Source organism: Chiloscyllium plagiosum, chromosome 1 (genome assembly GCF_004010195.1).
Source record: "Chiloscyllium plagiosum isolate BGI_BamShark_2017 chromosome 1, ASM401019v2, whole genome shotgun sequence".
In the NCBI taxonomy this organism is placed as follows: domain Eukaryota; kingdom Metazoa; phylum Chordata; class Chondrichthyes; order Orectolobiformes; family Hemiscylliidae; genus Chiloscyllium; species Chiloscyllium plagiosum.
The window spans coordinates 34,341,028-34,358,302 of record NC_057710.1 but is presented as its reverse complement, the minus strand read 5'-3'; the positions used below and the strand labels follow the sequence as shown (position 1 = coordinate 34,358,302).

Sequence of the window (17,275 nt, the reverse complement as noted above, 5' to 3'; positions counted from 1 at the left end):
ATGACTTAGATGAGGGAGTTGAAGGGTGGGTCAGTAAATTTGCAGATGATACGAAGATAGGTGGAGTTGTGGACAGTGAGGAGGGCTGTGGCAGGTTACAGCAGGATATAGAGAGGCTGCAGAGCTGGGCAGAAAGGTGGCAAATGTAATTCAATGTAGCTAAGTGTGAGGTGATTCACTTTGGGAAGAATAACAAAAAGATGGGGTACTGGGTTAATGGTCGGATACTTGGTAGTGTGGATGAGCAGAGGGATCTTGGTGTCCATGTACACAGATCTCTGAAAGTTGCCACCCAGGTAAATAGTGTGGTGAGGAAGGCATATGGCGTACTGGCTTTTATTGGTAGAGGAATTGAGTTCCGGAGTCCTGAGGTCATGATGCAGTTGTATAAGACTCTGGTGCGGCCGCATCTGGAATATTGTGTGCAGTTTTGGTCGCCATATTATAGGAAGGATGTGGAGGCACTGGAACGGGTGCAGAGGAGGTTTACCAGGATGTTGCCTGGTATGGAAGGAAGATCGTATGAGGATAGACTGAGACACTTGGGGCTGTTTTTATTAGAGAAAAGAAGGTTTAGGGGTGACTTGATTGAGGTGTACAAGATGATTAGGGGGTTAGATAGGGTTGACAGTGTGAACCTTTTCCCGCGTATGGAGTCGGGTATTACAAGGGGGCATAGCTTTAAATTAAGGGGGGGTAGATATAGGATTGAAGTTAGGGGTAGGTTCTTCACTCAGCGTGTCGTAAGTTCATGGAATGCCCTGCCAGTAGCAGTGGTGTACTCTCCCTCTTTATGGGCATTTAAGCGGGCATTGGATAGGTATATGGAGGATAGTGGGTTAGTATAGGTTAGGTGGGCTTGGATCGGCGCAACATCGAGGGCCAAAGGGCCTGTACTGCGCTGTATTCTTCTATGTTCTATGTACATCACCAACACTTCAAATGTTGTTTCTAAAGCATGATTTTTTTCCCATAATGTAGAGTTGTACAAGAACGCAACCATCATGTTATAGAAGAACTACCTGTATAAAAGTTTGAATGCAGATCTTTTCTGTGGCTGTAACACTATTACAGTACTCTGTTCTGCTACCCTGCTGCACTTTGAATGGTACGCTCTGTCTGTACAACATGCAAAACAACACTTTTCACCATATTTTGGTACATGACAATGATAAAATCAAATCAAACCAAACCAAACAAACATCACAAATACAACGTTAAAAATCACAGAACACCAGGTTATAGTCCAACAGATTTATTTGGAAGCCGTAGCTTCATAACTACCTGAAGAAGGAGCGGCGCTCCAAAAGCTAATGCTGCCAAATAAACCTGTTAGACTATAACCTAGCATTGTGATATAAATAGGCGAAAGTGAGGACTGCAGATACTGGAAACCAGAGTTTAGATCAGAGTGGTACTGGAAAAGCACAGCAGGTCAGGCAGTATGTGGTATAAATGACAGACATTCTGAACAGCTCCCAGCAGTGTTAGAATTAAAAAGAGAAACGTAGTATCTTACACAACTAAAAATTGTTCCGTCAGACTGTCGAAAAAAAATTCCGACAGATCACCAGCTTCGTCCAAGTACGGAGACCCTAAACAGATTCACACCCCCAGGCCTTGCCTCCTCAGAGCGCATTCAATCTTCTCCAACCAGGCGGCCAGTTAGTCAGCGATAACCTTCTGAGTCGAACCTGACAATTAACTTAGAAAATAAGTAATAAACAAGCAAAACAGCATCAACGTTACCTGTTCGCGTATTTATAGTTCGCCGGTGATTCTTGCCTTCAAAGAGAAAATAACTACTTTGTAAACAATTGCTTTAAAGGCACATCCGTTAACGGCTCCTCCTGTTTGAAATTCCCGCCCATCCGGGAGACATCTCGCAGCCGTACGCTAATGATATCCGCGTCGATAAAAAATTTGTCTTAAAAGTATTTGTCCGTAGTTCATGGTCGAATTAATCACAAAATATCAGAAAATTGCTGTTTTTCTTTTTTTAAAAAAACTGTAATTTAAATACAATTTATCCGTTGCTATGGCGAAGACACGTCATCTCTTTGGTAATGCACATGGCCCGGACCGGTGTTTGGTGGTCGCTATGGTGACGGTCCCGGCGGAAGTCGATGCTGAAAGGGTCTGAGAATCCTTCACCTTACTCTGTCTGATAGCGCAGAGGAGATTCGAGTGGGAGAAACAGACGATGGCGGCTAAATGTCGAGAAAAGCCTTGCGGCAGGGAGGTAAAAGGCCCAACTCCCTGCTCTGTGGGTTTGGTAAGTTCAATTCTAAAGAAAGACCCCCAAAGTTAACTCCGCTGTCTCTCCACAGATGTTGCCAGACCTGCTGAGTTTTTCCAGTAATTTCTGAACTTGTGATAAATAGCACTTTCAGGTAACTCGTAAGAGAGAAGGAGGGACTATTCCATACTGTCAGAGTTAATTAAATAATAAATAAATATGTGTTTTGGGGTTTGATGCAGGAGGGGTTTGGTAAGTTCAATTCTAAAGAAAGACCCCCAAAGTTAACTCCGCTGTCTCTCCACAGATGTTGCCAGACCTGCTGAGTTTTTCCAGTAATTTCTGAACTTGAGATAAATGGCACTTTCAGGTAACTCATAAGAGAGAAAGAGGGACTATTCCATACTGTCAGAGTTAATTAAATAATAAATAAATTATTATTTTTGGGGTTTGATGCAGGAGGATGGAAGGAGGATTGTGGTGTAAGCTCGTTGAGTATGTTTCTCTGTTGTATGTTCCATGAAAATGGAACCTGCTGGTCATTCTCTGGAAGTGTGTTTGATGCCATTTGTATGTTTTCTATTCATTAGTGGGATGTGTTTGCCGTCAGCTAAGTGGCCATTTGTTGCTATCTCTACTGAAAACCCAAACCTGTCACTCCTGAAAAATTCAGAAATTGGGAGAGCTATCCCACAGAATGGTCAAGCAACGACCTGACACATGGAATCATACTGGGAGAAAGCGAGGACTGCAGATGCTGGAAATCAGAGTCGAAGACTGTGGTGCTGGAAAAGCACAGCTGGTCAGCCAACATCCAAGGAGCAGGAGAATCGACGTTTTGAGTGTAAGCTCGTCATCAGGAATGAGACTTGTAGCCAAAGGAGCTGAGAGATAAATGGGTGGGGGTGTGGGGCTGGGGGAAGGTAGCTGGGAATGTGATAGGGAGATGAAGGTGGGGGTGAAGGTGATAGGTCAGAGAGGAGGGCAGAGCGGATAGGTGGGAAGAGAGTTGGATAGTAGGACAGTTCAAGAGGCCAGTGCCAAGTTGGAAGGTTGGATCTGGGATAAGGTGAGGGGAGGAGGGGAAATAAGAAAACTGGTGAAATCCACATTGATGCCATGTGGTTGGAGGGTCCCAAAGCAGAAGATGAGGCATTCTTCTTCCAGGTGTCATGTGGTTGGAGTTTGGCGGTGGAGGAGGCCCAGGACTTGCATGTCCTTGGTGGAGTGGGAGTGGAAGTTAAAGCTTTTGGCCATAGGGTGGTTTGGTGCATGTGTCCCAGAGATGTTCTCTAAAATGTACTGCAGATTGACATCCTGACTTCCCAATGTAGAGGAGACCACATTGAGAGCAGTGGACACAGTGGAGGGCCTAAAGGCCTACACATCCAACAGAGATTTACCTGTACTTCCATACACATCATCTACTGTGTCAATTGCTCTGTATGTAGACTCTTCTACATTGGGGAGACAGGACACCAACTTGCAGAACATTTCAGAGAACACTTCTGGGACACACACACACCAAACAACCCTAACGCCCTGCGGCCAATCACTTTAGCTCCCCCTCCTACTCTGCTAAGGACGTGCAAGGTACTGGGCCTCCTCAACCCCAAACTCTAACCACCCAACGCCTGGAGGAAGAACGCCTCATCTTCCATCTTGGGACCCTCCAACCACACGGGATCAATGTGGATTTCACCAGTTTCCTAATTTCCCCTCTTTATCCCAGCACCACCCTGTTGAACTGTCCTACCTGTTAGCAATTTTTGAGAAGATTTGTAGCTCAGGTTGAGGTTTTGGATGTACATTTGCTTGCAGAGCTGGAAAGTTCATTTTCAGACATTTTGTTACCATACTAGGTAATGTCATCAGTGGTTCTCCAGTGAAGCACTGGTATTATGGTCTGCTTGTGATTTATGTGTTTAGATTTCCTTGGGTTGGTGATGTCATTTCCTGTGGTGATGTAATTTCCAGTTCTTTTTCCCACAGGGAAGTAGATGGGATCTAAATCGATGTGTTTGTTGATAAGAGTTCCAGTTGGAATGCCATGCTTCTAGGAATTCTCAAGCATGTCTCTGTTTGGCTTGTCCTAGAATGGATGTGTTGTCCAGTCAAAATGGTGTCCGACCTATCCCATTTTCCTTCCCATCTATGTTGCCCCACCCTCCTCTCCGACGTACTACCTTCACCCCCACCTTCATCTACCTATCACATTCCCAGCTACCTTCCCCCGTCAGCTCCACTCCCTCCCATTTATCCCTCAGTCCCATTAGACCACATGCCTCATTTCTGATGAAGAGCTGATGCTGGAAATGTTGATTCTCCCGCTTCTCGGATGTTGCCTGACCGGCTGTGCTTTTCTATCACCACACTCTTTGACATGGAATCATACCTCATACACATTGTTGCTCACACCAACATTCTTGGGACAGGCCCACCAGAGATGGTGGCACAGTAGTATACGGTTGGGAGGGTGTTGCCTTGGAATCCTCAGTGTTGATTCTGGATCCCCTTAAGTCGTGTGGCAACAATTATTGCAATAAAACCTCCTATTGATTACAACCTACCACTCTGTGCACCCCAACCTCTGCTGATGAAACAGTACTCCTCCATGTTGACCACCAAATGATAAGGGTGCAGAATGCATCGAGAGTGGCATGGCGATGTCAGGTGTTTTTTTGACAGTCTGCTGAAATAGATTTTACGTCGATTTTGCCTGTCCTCGGATGCTGCCTGAATTGCTGTGCTCTTCCAGCACCACTGATCCTGAAATAGATTTTAGCTGTATGGGATACCATGTTACTCATTTCAGGCCTAACATTGAGGGGAGCTGTTGAAACCTTGCATTTATAAAGTGGCCAGAGGATGTCCTGAATAAATCATGAATTGAGTGCCTTTTGTTAATTTTCTGTAAATGAAAACAGATCCTACAGTATTATTTTGTTGATGTTGAAAATGGGGGATTCAATAATGATAATGCTATTGAGTATCTCACTTCCGCCAAGGGAATTGTTATGGGCATTTGCCTAAGCCCCAGTTATGCCTGCTTGTTTATGAGGTATGTTGAACAGTCCTTATTCCAGTCCAACATTGGCCCCCTTCCACAACTCTTTTTCTGGTACATCGACAAATGTTTTGGTGTTGCTGCATGCTCCCACCTTGAAAGATTTGTTCATTTTATCTTCAATTTCCACCTCTCTTTTCACTTTCACTTGGTCCATCTCTGATACCTCCCTCCTCTTTCTTGACCTCTCTGCCTCCATTTCGGGCAATAAACTGTCCTCTGTAATCCACTACAAAGCCATTGACTCCCATAGCTACTTTCACTACAGCTTGTCACACCCCACACCATGTAAGGATTCCATCCCATCCTCTCAGTTCTTTCGCCGACATCGTAAAGTTTGGATGATGCCTTCTTCTAAACCAGTGCTGCTGACATGATTTCCTTCTTCCATAATCGTGGTTTCCCACCCACCGTTGTTGACTGGGCCCTCAACTGCATCTGACCTATCAAGCATGCTTCTGCCTTTGGCCTGTCCCATTACTCACAACAGTGTGATCGGTTCCCCCTTTGCCCTCACATTTCATCCCACCAGCCTTTGTACTCTAAAGATTATTCTCAGACATTTCAGACAACTCCAGCAGAACACCACCACCAATCACATCTTACTCTCACTCCCCCGTCTGCATTTTGGAAGGACCATTCCCTCCAAGATACCCTGGTATGTTCCTTGATGACCACAACACCAGCCCCCCTTCCATGGCACCTGCCCATGTAACTACAAAAGGTGCAACACCTGCCTCTTCACCATCTCCTTGCTCACCATCCAAGGACCTTAACTGTCTTTCCAAGTGAAGCAGCATTTCACCTGTACCTCCTCCAATCTTGTGTCTTGCTTTTGCTGGACCCAATGTGGCCTACTCTACAATGGAGAAACCAAACAGATTGATTGACCACATTGCATGATAATGTGTTGCTGGAAAAGCGCAGCAGGTCAGGCAGCATCCAAGGAGCAGGAGAATCGACGTTTCGGGCATGAGCCCTTCTTCAGCCCTTCTTCCTGATCTACAGCATCTGCAGTCCTCACTTTCTCCCCCAAGCATGACTCTGACCTTCCTGTAGCTCGTCATTTTAATACAGTGTCCTGCTCGCATGCCCATTTGTTTGTTCTTGGCATGCTGCAATGCTCTAGCGAATCTCAGTGCAAACCAGAGGAACAACATCTCATTTTCAGACTAGGCACTTTACTAGGCACAATATCTGGACTTAATATTGAGTTCAACATCTTTAGATTGTGAACCCACTCGCATTCCTTCTTTGCTTTTATCTTTACTTGTTACTTTCTCTGTCACCATGTCCTCTCTTCCCTCCACTCCAGTGGGACTGTCTGTTCTTTCCAATCTGGCATTTAGACACGCCATTGTTCTGCCATTCTCACATTCCTATCACTTATTCTGCACTGTCAACACCCTTTCTCGCCTATACTCCACACCCCCACAGTGCATAAATGTTGCCCCCTCCACACTTCACGTCAGCTCTGATGAAGAGTCATCTAAGCTCGGATAATTAGCTTGTTCTCTCTCTATGGATGCTGCCTGAGCTACTGTGATTTCCAGCGTTTTTTGTTTTCATCAAGAGGGAATGATTAGATCCTCTCTTATTTGAGGTGGTCGTTGCCAGACACTTATGTGCCTCAATGTTAGTTGTCACGTTTCAGTCCAGACCTGAATGCTGAATGGGTTTTGCAGCATATGGCCGCTGACTGCTTCAATATCTGAGGAGATTAATATGTATTAATTTGTGAACGTTTTGCCTTTCTAACCTTATGATGGAGAGAAGATCATTAATAAGAACTATTTCCTGCAGTGATTGCTGTGGGGCTAAGTCATTTGATCTACAAGAATTGCAACCATATTCCCTTGTGCACTGGATTCCCAAAGATCTCAATATGGTTAGAGATCCTTCATGATAAAATGCTGTAATGAGAGCCACTTTCACAATATATTTTGAATTCAGTTTTTTGGACAAATGCTAGAAGGAGGTCTGTTGCTGACTGGCCATGTATAACCTATTTTTGGCTTTGGTGAGCAGTTTATTGCTGGATAAGTACCACCTGATTGACTGTCAATGATACCTTGCATTGCTTTGTTGTTGATCAATAGAAAACTGATGGAATGGTAATTGGTTGGCATGGATTTGTCCTGCCTTTTGAAGACCGGTCATACCTGGGTAATTTTCCACAACTCGCTATTCACTGAATGTCTAATACCATATTTTAAAGGACATGCACTGTAAATCCACAGTTGCTTGGTATGGTTCCTGATACTTGCCCTGGATATGGCAGAAATGGGGAAATTGTGCCCAACTTTGAGGGCAGGGACCTGGAGGTCCTGCTTGATCGGATGGTCCTGTTGATGGATGGGGTGTTGTTGACGCAGGACTTCTTCTTCCCACAGGATCAGCAGTGGAGGTTCAACACCAGACCGTACTGCACCTTGTCTGAGATTGCCTCTTGGGTCAGAGCAGTCTCAGATACTTTGAAGATTGCGCAGTAGTGTAAGAAGAAAGCTAATGTCCTTCTCCACTCCATCAATCTATCTTTTTTATTCATTTGTGGAACGTGGCCGTCACTGGCTGTCAAGCAGCGATAGCCTATCCTTATTTGCCCTTGAGAAGGAGGTGGTGAGCTATCTTCTTGAATTGCTGCAGTTCACTTGACATGGATTAACCAACAATGCCAGTAGGGAGGGAATTCCAGGACTTTATATATATTTTGTATATCTCATTATCTTCTCTCTGACACCCCACAATTACACTATCTGCTACTGTGCCCTTCCCATCAAAGTTCATACTTTACCACTCTCATTATTGCAACATCTTCCCACTCTTCCTGTGCTGAAAAGCACAAAATGTCTTTGTCCTCTGCACTGCCTACTCACGTCTCTTTCCCAGCTGCACCAACAGCAACAGCTGTGCAACCCACTTTCAACCCCAGCAGTATATGCCTTCTCTGGATGGTGTTTAGCAAGTATATAATCTTCTTTTATACCTTTGTTAGCACGTAAGTTTTAGAAACATTTTTTCGTCCTGGTGTACTCTCTTTCACATTCCACATTTATCTAAGGGTGATACCCTGTTTGGATATTAATGATAGAGTGAGGGATATCTAGGCTGTGAAATTACAAGTTATGCTTGAGTTTTGATGATGTTCCACTTGACCTGAAGGATGCCCAGTTTTGAGCTGCAAGGTGTGTACAGTATCAGTCCAATTTAGCATGATGGTGGTGATGTGATGTAATAAAATGGAAGGTGTCTTCATTGTGAAACAATATTTCATCTCCACATGGAGCACAAGTTGTAACTGTTACCAATACAAATGCATCTGGGTTGATGAGGATGATGTCAAGTAGATTTTTTTCAATTATCATCTACTATAGACCCAGAACAGCAAATCGGTTAATATTGATGATTCTGTTTTAGTGATTGACATTGAGATCCTCCATCCAGGGTTCCTTCTGTTCCTATGTTACCCTCTGTTTCTTCAAACATCAATCAATATTGATTTATTGTCAAAGGGAGATGGTAGAGAGTAATCAGAAGGAAGTTTTCTTGCCCATGTTGATCTAATGCCATGAGACTTCATAGGTAATAAAGTAAGTATTCAGGACTCTCAGCACAACTCCTTTCTGACTGTACACTACATCTACTGTGTCACCAGTCTGTCCTGCCAGTGATGGATGAGCGTGAAGGTTTAGCTGATTCTTTGCATATGAATATTCTGTGGACCAACTTTCTTAAGTTTTGCATAGGTCCCCAAATGTAAGTTGGGGAAGGAATTTCATCTGGGGACGAGAAATAGAAGTCAGGGCCTTTAGTGGTTCACAAACCCACTCCATGGGGACCAATCACTGGTCCTACTTTTTATTGGTTCCTCATTAATTGACCCGAACACAGGATTGCCATCCAATTAAGGAAAGTGAATAGGCTTTTGAAGTTTGTGAACCAATCAGAGGCCTTAGAAATCAGAAACATTGAAACAAAAAAGTTAGGAAGAGGAGTATGCCTTTTGAGCCTGCTCTGCTATTCAGTATGATCATGGGTGATCACCTTATGCAGTACCCTCCTCCCCAGTCATCCCAAGCCCTTTGATCCCTTTAGTCCTATGAACTCTGTCTACCTCATACCTGAAAGCATAAAATGTTTTGTCCTCAATCATTTTCTGTGGCAGCAAATTCCACAAGCTCATCACTCTCTGAGTGAAAATATTTTTCCTCATCTCAGTGCTAATGGCCTACTATATATCCTTAGACTGTGACCTCTGGTTCAGGACATTCCAGTCATTGGGAACACCCTTCCTGCATTTACAGGCTAGTCGTGTTAGAATGTTATAGAATGAGAATCTCCTACCACACGTCATTCTTCTGAACTCTAGTGAATATAGTCCTAACAGATCCAATCCCTCTTCATTCATCAGTCCTGCCATCATCCCAAGAGTTAGTCCAGTAAACATTTGTTGGGCCCTCTCCATAAGTAAAACATCCTTTTTCACACAATATTCTGGTATAGTTTCACTAAGGTCTGGTACAATTTCAGTAAGGCATCCCTGTTCCTGTACTGGAATATTCTCGCTATGAAGACCAACATACTATTTGCCTTTTCACCGCCTGGTTCACCTGCAAAACATATTTTTTAAAAATAAGTGTTCAGCCAGCCTGCCAATTTGCTGGGTGAGGGGTGGACCAGTGGTTCTTCCTGCATCCAGGAAAGATGGGAAGATTACCAGAACTGCTAATAGCTGTGACCCCCCCTATATTCTGCCACCTTCAGACATCTAAACTAACCTCGTGGCATGCAGGGTTCCAGTGCTTGACTGGTAAATCTCAGATGGACTCCCTTAATTGTCATCAATAGATTTCTACCAAGTTGTGACAGCTACTTGTCTAGTGCAGGTGGGTATCCTTGCATCATCTTTAATAGCCTCAGTGAAGGATGGAGCTGGAAACTGACAGGCTGGCTTTCAGATCTACTCTCTTCAGTTCCTTGCTGTTGTGGTTTTCAAACTCCTGTCTAAGAACTTTACATGCTATACCACACCCTATGGTGTTTGTCGAAAAGTGTGGCACTGCAAAAGCACAGCAGGTCAGGCAAATGGAGAGTCAACGCTTCAGGCATAAGCCCTTCATCAAGATTGTTGAGGGGGGACAGCGGGGAAGGTAGCTGGGAAGGTGATAGGTGGCTGCAGGTGGGGTGGGGGGGGGAATCGGGGAGGTGATAGTGATAGGTTGGAGATAAGGATGGAAAGGAGAGGTGGGAAAGAAGATGGTCAGGTAGGACAGTTCAACCTGCCCATCTTCTTCGAGCCCCGACCTGCATCTACCTATCGCCTTCCGAGCTACCTTCCCCACACCCCACCCTCTTATTTATCTCTCAGCCCCCTTCTCCCGCCACCACCATATTCCTGATGAAGGGCTTTTCCCAAAATGTTAACTCTCCTGCTCCTCGGATGCTTCCTGACCTGCTGTGCTTTTCCAGAGCCACACTTTTTGATTCTGATCTCCAGCATTTACAGTCATGTCTGTCTCCTGTGTGTCTTTGTCATGTCTGATGCCTGGGTTAATGTCAGACATGCCTGGCATAGTTCTTACTTTAGCCTTGTCTAGAAGATTGATATAATTGAATGGTTTGCTATTTCAGAGGGCAGTGAAGAGTCAGCAATACCGTTCAAAGTATTTAATCTCATGTCAGCTGGACATGGCAAAGATTTCCTTCTCTAAAGTTAGTGAACCAAATGGGTAGTTTGACAGTTTCATGGGCAGTGTGACTGAGACTAGCTCTTTATTTCAACAAGTAAATTAAAACTCCCCAGTTTCTTCACGGAATTTGGTTTTGACTCGAGATCATCTGTCTAGGCCTTTAGATTGTTGGTGCCAAAATCATTGTGCTGTCATACTAGTTGTCATCCCTGTATTACACATAGTAAAAGCGGCTTTCATCTGGGATAGCAAACAATATCTCATTTAAATTGCGGTACTATGCTCCTTGGATGCTGCCTGAATTGCTGTGCTGTTCCAGCACCACTAATCCAGAATCTGGTTTCCAGCATACGCAGTCATTGTTTTTACCTCGTAGTATATCTAATAATATACCAGCAATATGCAGAAATAAGCAGACAGAGTAAATTCAAAAGCATGCCTTAGTTATAATTTTGTTTTCTTTTGATGGTTTGAAGTAATGAAAAGTAACCCTGTGATATATTTTTAAATGCCCTTATAATTTTTTTTTGCAGCTAGCAAAATCTGCAGGTAACTTCGCAAATGCAGATCTGGTGAAGGAGCTTGAACAGGATTTACGTGCTGAAACTTATGCAAGTTTTGTGAGGGTCCACAAAGAGTACGAAACCAAGAATCGTGTTATACTAGAACAAGAACAAATGCAATTGAAGGGCAACATCAGGTATAGGGTTCAAAGGGCCTTGGAGTTTTACGAAAATGGCATAGAACAAAGGAGAATAAAGTAAGTAAGTTTATGGCAGTGCTGAATGGTTTTTGAAGTTAAAATTAAACTATGGAGTTACAAGTACAATTTTTATTTATATATACAAGAGAGGGAGACATGGATAAATTATGAACTGTCATGAACCTGAAAAATGGTGTTGCAGAGTCAAAGATGGGTAAATGTACCCTGATTAACCTTGATTTGGAGATGCCGGTGTTGGACTGGGGTGTACAAAGTTCAGGGCATAGACAGAGAACACAGGGAGCCAACACCTTCAACATATTGATTAGCTATCACCATTGTTAACAGCTAACCCAAGAATGCAACTTTTTTAAAAAAAGGTTTTGTGATTTACACTTGAAAGAAGTGAAACTATCACTGTATTCGAACAGACGAAAGGCTTAACAGACAATCAATTTTTCAATGTGTAATTTCAGTTACATCACACTAAATTTTTGCTATAAATTCTGTGTTAGGATTGAGTCCACCACTATTACCTGATGAAGGAGCATCGCTCCGAAAGCTAGTGTGCTTCCAATTAAACCTGTTGGACTATAACCTGGTGTTGTGTGATTTTTAACTGACTAACCTTGACCAGTTTGCAGTAACCCGTTTTACGCAGTAAGAGAAGCAAAGGGGATAAGAGTCAAGGGATCATTCAACACAACCTTATTAAATATTTTATCAAGGAAAAATAATGTCTATCAAAATCAATCATTCTCTTCACAGGACTTTTCAGTAAACAATCTTAAATCTCTAATTGAATAGTCTCAAATCTACACTAGCTATCTACTGCAGTTATGAATATTCATTACATCCTATCCACAGGTGCCTACCCCTGTATTTGATCTGTTTGTTTGAAAGGACCGGTAATACCCATTCAGTAAGGATGAGACAGGCTGTTCCTTGGTCTTTGAGGGTTGGCTGATGTTTCGGGATCTCTCGTTTAGGGCTGCTTCTTGTCTTTATGTCATCTCACCCAAGTGGTCTTCTCGGTCTAGTCAGTCTGATGTTTGCCACAAGGTATGAGGAACTGGAAATGCTGTGCCAGTGGAAGGTTCTATTTGGAGATTATTTTTATAAAATGATGTAAATTCCTGTAAAGAACCAAAATACTGTACATGTTGGAAATCTGAAGTAAAATAGAAAATGCTAGAAATACATGGGTAGATAGGCAGAAGGTTGGAAGAACATAGCAAGCCAGGCAGTATTAGGAGGTGGAGAAGTCAACGTTTCGGGTGTAACCATTCTTCAGGGCTGCAGAAATACATGGGTAACATGGTGGCACAGCAGTTGCACTGCTGCCTCATTGTGCTGGGGTCTTGGGTTCGATTCCAGCCTTCAGCAGCTGTCTGTGTGCAGTTTGCACATTCTCCTTGTGTCTGCGTGGGTTTCCCCAAGGATGCTCTGTTTTCCTTCCATAGTGCAAAGATGTGTAGCTTAGGTGTCTTGGCCAAGCTAAATTGCCCAGAAGTGTCTTCTCAAGGATGTGCAGGCAGACAGCTGCTGAAGGCTGGAATCGAACCCAGAACCCCAGCACAATGAGGCAGCAGTGCAACTGCTGAGCCACCATGTTACCCATGTATTTCTGCAGCCCTGAAGAATGGTTACACCCGAAACGTTGACTTCTCCACCTCCTAATACTGCCTGGCTTGCTATGTTCTTCCAACCTCCTGCCTATCTACCCATGTATTTCTAGCATTTTCTATTTTACTTCAGATTTCCAACATGTACAGTATTTTGGTTCTTTACAGGAATTTACATCATTTTATAAAAATAATCTCCTTAAAATATGAATCTGTAGCCAAAACATTTTAAAGTAGTACTTTATTATATGAGAGTTTGGACCATATTGGAAAAATAGTGATCACCTACAAAATTCTCTTCTCAACCATTTTAATTTTAGTAGAGAAGTACATACCCATATTTCACAGCATGAAGTGAGCGATGAAGAAATGTACTAGGAGGACATTTATATCTGGAATGCCCTTCCTAATTGCAGTTTAGGTGCCCCTGAAATCTAAGAACTACAGCAGTTCAACAAAACAGCTCACTACCATCTTCTCCAGCGAACTTAGGGTTGGCCAACAGATGCTAGTGTAGCCAGGCACACGCTTATTAATGAATGAATAAAAATGAAGTTGATCCTTTTCACATAATGCTAGAAATTGCAATTAGTTGAAGAGTAAGCAGTTTGGTGGCTAATAGCTTCCTATTCTATGAACAATAGATTCTTCCGTAATCTAATGCAGTGCATTTGGTTGGTAAATCTAATCCCTTGTATGATATGGACACTTTTAGGCCAGAATTTGTGGGGCAGAGTACTTTGTGATATGTCTTATGAATTGCAATTTTCATCCCCCTTCAGTTTGAAAAATATTTGAGCCACAGACTTCTGGCTATGCAAGCTGATTACAAGTTCCGTGGGGCAAATGAACCTCGGTGAATGTGGGGACCAACACTTCATGAGACTAAGAAAGAAATAGAACAATGGAGAATGAAATAGGGTGAAGTAAATGTCATCTGAATACTATACTTGGAGAGAAATGGATTAAGGAATAGTAAACCAGGATTTGTTAAGGGAAGTTAATTTGACAAATATGATCAAAGTTTTGGTAATCGGGAGTGTTTGTGAGAATATGCATTTGATGTGATCAACATGGACAACATTGATTAGGTCTTCATTGCAGACTGATCAAAAACGTAAGAGCCCATGTGGTCCTAAGCAAAATGGTATATTGGATCCAAAAGTGGTTGAGAGGCAGGAAACAGAGGGTGATGTTAGAGAATGTTTCTGTGACTGGAGGTCTGTTTTACATAAGCATCTGCAGGGCTTGGTGCTGGGGCCCTTGCTGGTTATGCCATTTATACATTTAATGATTTGCACTGCAATGTAGGGGGTTTGATCAAGATATTCACAGAAAACACTAAAATTGATATGTTGGTACATAGTGAGGAGGAGAGCGGTAATCTATAGGAATATATCACTGAAATGGTCTACTGGGCAGAGCACTGAAAAAGGTAGGAGGGAATGCACTTTGCAAGGAATAACAGGGAAAGAAATTACTCTATGAGAGGTAGAGTAAAACTCTGGAAACTCTGCAAATCAAAGCAAATTTGGTGTTCATTGCCATAGATCCCTGCAGTTATCATAGGATACATGGGTAGCTGATGCACAGAATACAAGAGCGAGGAAGTTATGCTAAAATTATATAAAATGTTGGTTGGGCCACAACTGGGAATACTGTGTGCAATTCTAGTCACCACACTATAGGAAGCTTATAATTGCATAATGTTTGGTGCAGAGGAGATTTACTAGAATGTTGCCTGGAGGGTCTGAGCTATGAGGAATGATTGGATAGGCTGGGCTTGTTTTCCATGGAGCAGTTGAGAGGTGACCTGATAGAGGTGTGAAGATTATGAAGGGATAGATAGGGTGGATAATGTAATGATTGGAATTATGTCAGGCAGGTGGATCTCTTAATTCCTTGATTGGAACTGTTAACCTTGTTAATCAGGGAGTCCTGGCTGTCAGATATAAACAAGCATATTGGGCTATGCTCACTCTTGGAGCTGGCTCTGTGCCAGCTGGGCCAGTCATGTTCTATGCATGCATAAATAAAGAGTGTCTTGGTGACACGATACTGGCCTTCGTGGATTTATTTCAGATAAGAAGGTACTTCTAATAGTAGGGTGGTCAATAATCAGGAGGCATAGATTTAAGGTAAGAGGTGGAAAGTAAGAGGAGAGTGAGGAGATTGTTCAGTTATGTTGCCATGGCTTCCTGGGCTATGAGCCAAGAACTGGAAAATGGAATCAGTGTGGTCAGTTCTTTGTTGGCCAGAGCAGACATGATCAGCCAAATGGCCTCCTTCTGTGTAACAGAGGTCTATGAACCTATTACCAACAGCTACTGTCAAAAAAACGGGAGCTGTTGTTCAACTCAATAGAACAGCCATCACTTGGTTCTACCTTATCCATCCATCCTTAACCAAAGCATTCCAACAATGTTTTCCTTTCCTATTACCTCTATCACTATTAGCACAAGGGTCTATCTTAGACTTCCTTTTTAAAATTGAATCAGATACAAACATTGGATTAGGTTCCACGTGTATGCCAAAAACACCCAGTTCTACCTGTTATTTCTCTTCTCAATTCCACTTCCTCTGTGTTTTCAGATTGCTTGCTTAACAGCCAGTCATAAATGAGCTATAATTTTCTTTAACTGGACACCAAGATTCCCACTGATTCCATCCTTTATTACAGTCTTGAAATCCTGTTCACTCTGAAGCTAAGCATCCGATCATATCCTCTTCGTCTAAAGCTCACCCACTTCATCTCACAGTTAAAAATCACACAACACCAGGTTATAGTCCACAGGTTTATTTAGAAGTATAAGCTTTCGGAGCGCTTCTTCATCTTCAGACGAGCTACCTGATGAAGGAGCAGCACTGTGAAAGCTTGTGCTTTGCCTCAGCTCATTTCCTGCAGAAAGACTCATACATGCCTTTGTCAACCTGAGACTCCCATGCTGTCTGGCCAATCACCAATATTTCATTGTCTGTAAACTGTGGCCCATCCAAAACTCTACTGCTCACATCCTATTCTCCTCTTCCATACGTATCACCCCTGTCCTTGCTGACTGAATGTGATTCCTCGTTCCAAATGCTTCCAACATAAAATTCACATCCCTGATTTAACCAAGGCCCTGTTCACCTCTAACTTTGTAATATTTCTATGACTGTCCCTACCATCTTCCCTGTCTTTCCATTCCGCCTCTTCCAGTCTTAGTGTCATAAAGTCATAGAGATGTACAGCACAGAAACAGACCCTTCGGTCCAATCCATCCATGCTATTCATATACCCATCCAAACGCCTTTTAAATGTTGCAATTATACGAGCCTCCACCACTTCCTCTGGCAGCTCATTCTATACAAGTACCACCCTATGGGTGAAAACGTTGCCTCTAGGTCTCTTTTATATCTTTCCCCTCTCACCCTAAGCCTATGCCTTCTAGTTGTGGACTCCCTCACCTCAGGGAAAAGACTTTGTCTATTTAGCCTGTCCATGCCCCTCATGATTTTGTAAACTCTATATAAGGTCACCCCTCAGCCTCCGATGCTCCAGGAAAAACAGCCCCAGCCTGTGCAGCCTTTTCAGATAGCTCAAATCCACCAACATTGGCTTATGAACCCTTTGAAGTTTCACAACTTGATTGAGTTTTTTGAAGAAGAAACAAAGAAGATTGATGAGGGCAGAGCAGTAGATGTGATCTATATGGACTTCAGTAAGGCATTCGACAAGGTTCCCCATGGGAGACTGATTAGCAAGGTTAGACCTCATGGAATACAGGGAGAACTAGCCATTTGGATACAGAACTGGCTCAAAGGTAGAAGACAGAGGGTGGTGATGGAGGGTTGTTTTTCAGACTGGAGGCCTGTGACCAGTGGAATGCCATAAAAATCGGTGCTGGGCCCTCTACTCTTTGTCATTTATATAAATGATTTGGATGTGAGCACAAGAGGTACAGTTAGTAA

The 17,275-nt window shown here is 43.0% G+C and overlaps 2 protein-coding genes across 6 annotated transcripts in view; one reads left to right on the top strand and one right to left on the bottom strand.

The window, feature by feature from the left end:
- Positions 1–1,881, bottom strand: part of ska1 (spindle and kinetochore associated complex subunit 1) — a 41,318-nt gene extending 39,437 nt beyond the window's left edge. For 3 of the 5 annotated variants that reach the window (XM_043701223.1, XM_043701213.1, XM_043701251.1), the window contains exon 1: positions 1,750–1,881. The gene's annotated coding sequence lies outside the window, so the exon portion shown is untranslated. Of the gene's footprint in view, positions 1–1,519; positions 1,650–1,749 lie in introns of those variants that run through there. The other 2 variants (XM_043701240.1, XM_043701232.1) reach the window with 2 other exon arrangements.
- A 186-nt stretch (positions 1,882–2,067) lies between these two features.
- Positions 2,068–17,275, top strand: part of cfap53 (cilia and flagella associated protein 53) — a 46,290-nt gene continuing 31,082 nt past the window's right edge. Inside the window, exons 1-2 of the mRNA XM_043701200.1 lie at positions 2,068–2,275; positions 11,530–11,756. Of these exons, the coding sequence (XP_043557135.1) occupies positions 2,204–2,275; positions 11,530–11,756 (299 nt within the window). The 5' untranslated portion in view covers positions 2,068–2,203. The remainder of the gene's footprint in view (positions 2,276–11,529; positions 11,757–17,275) is intronic.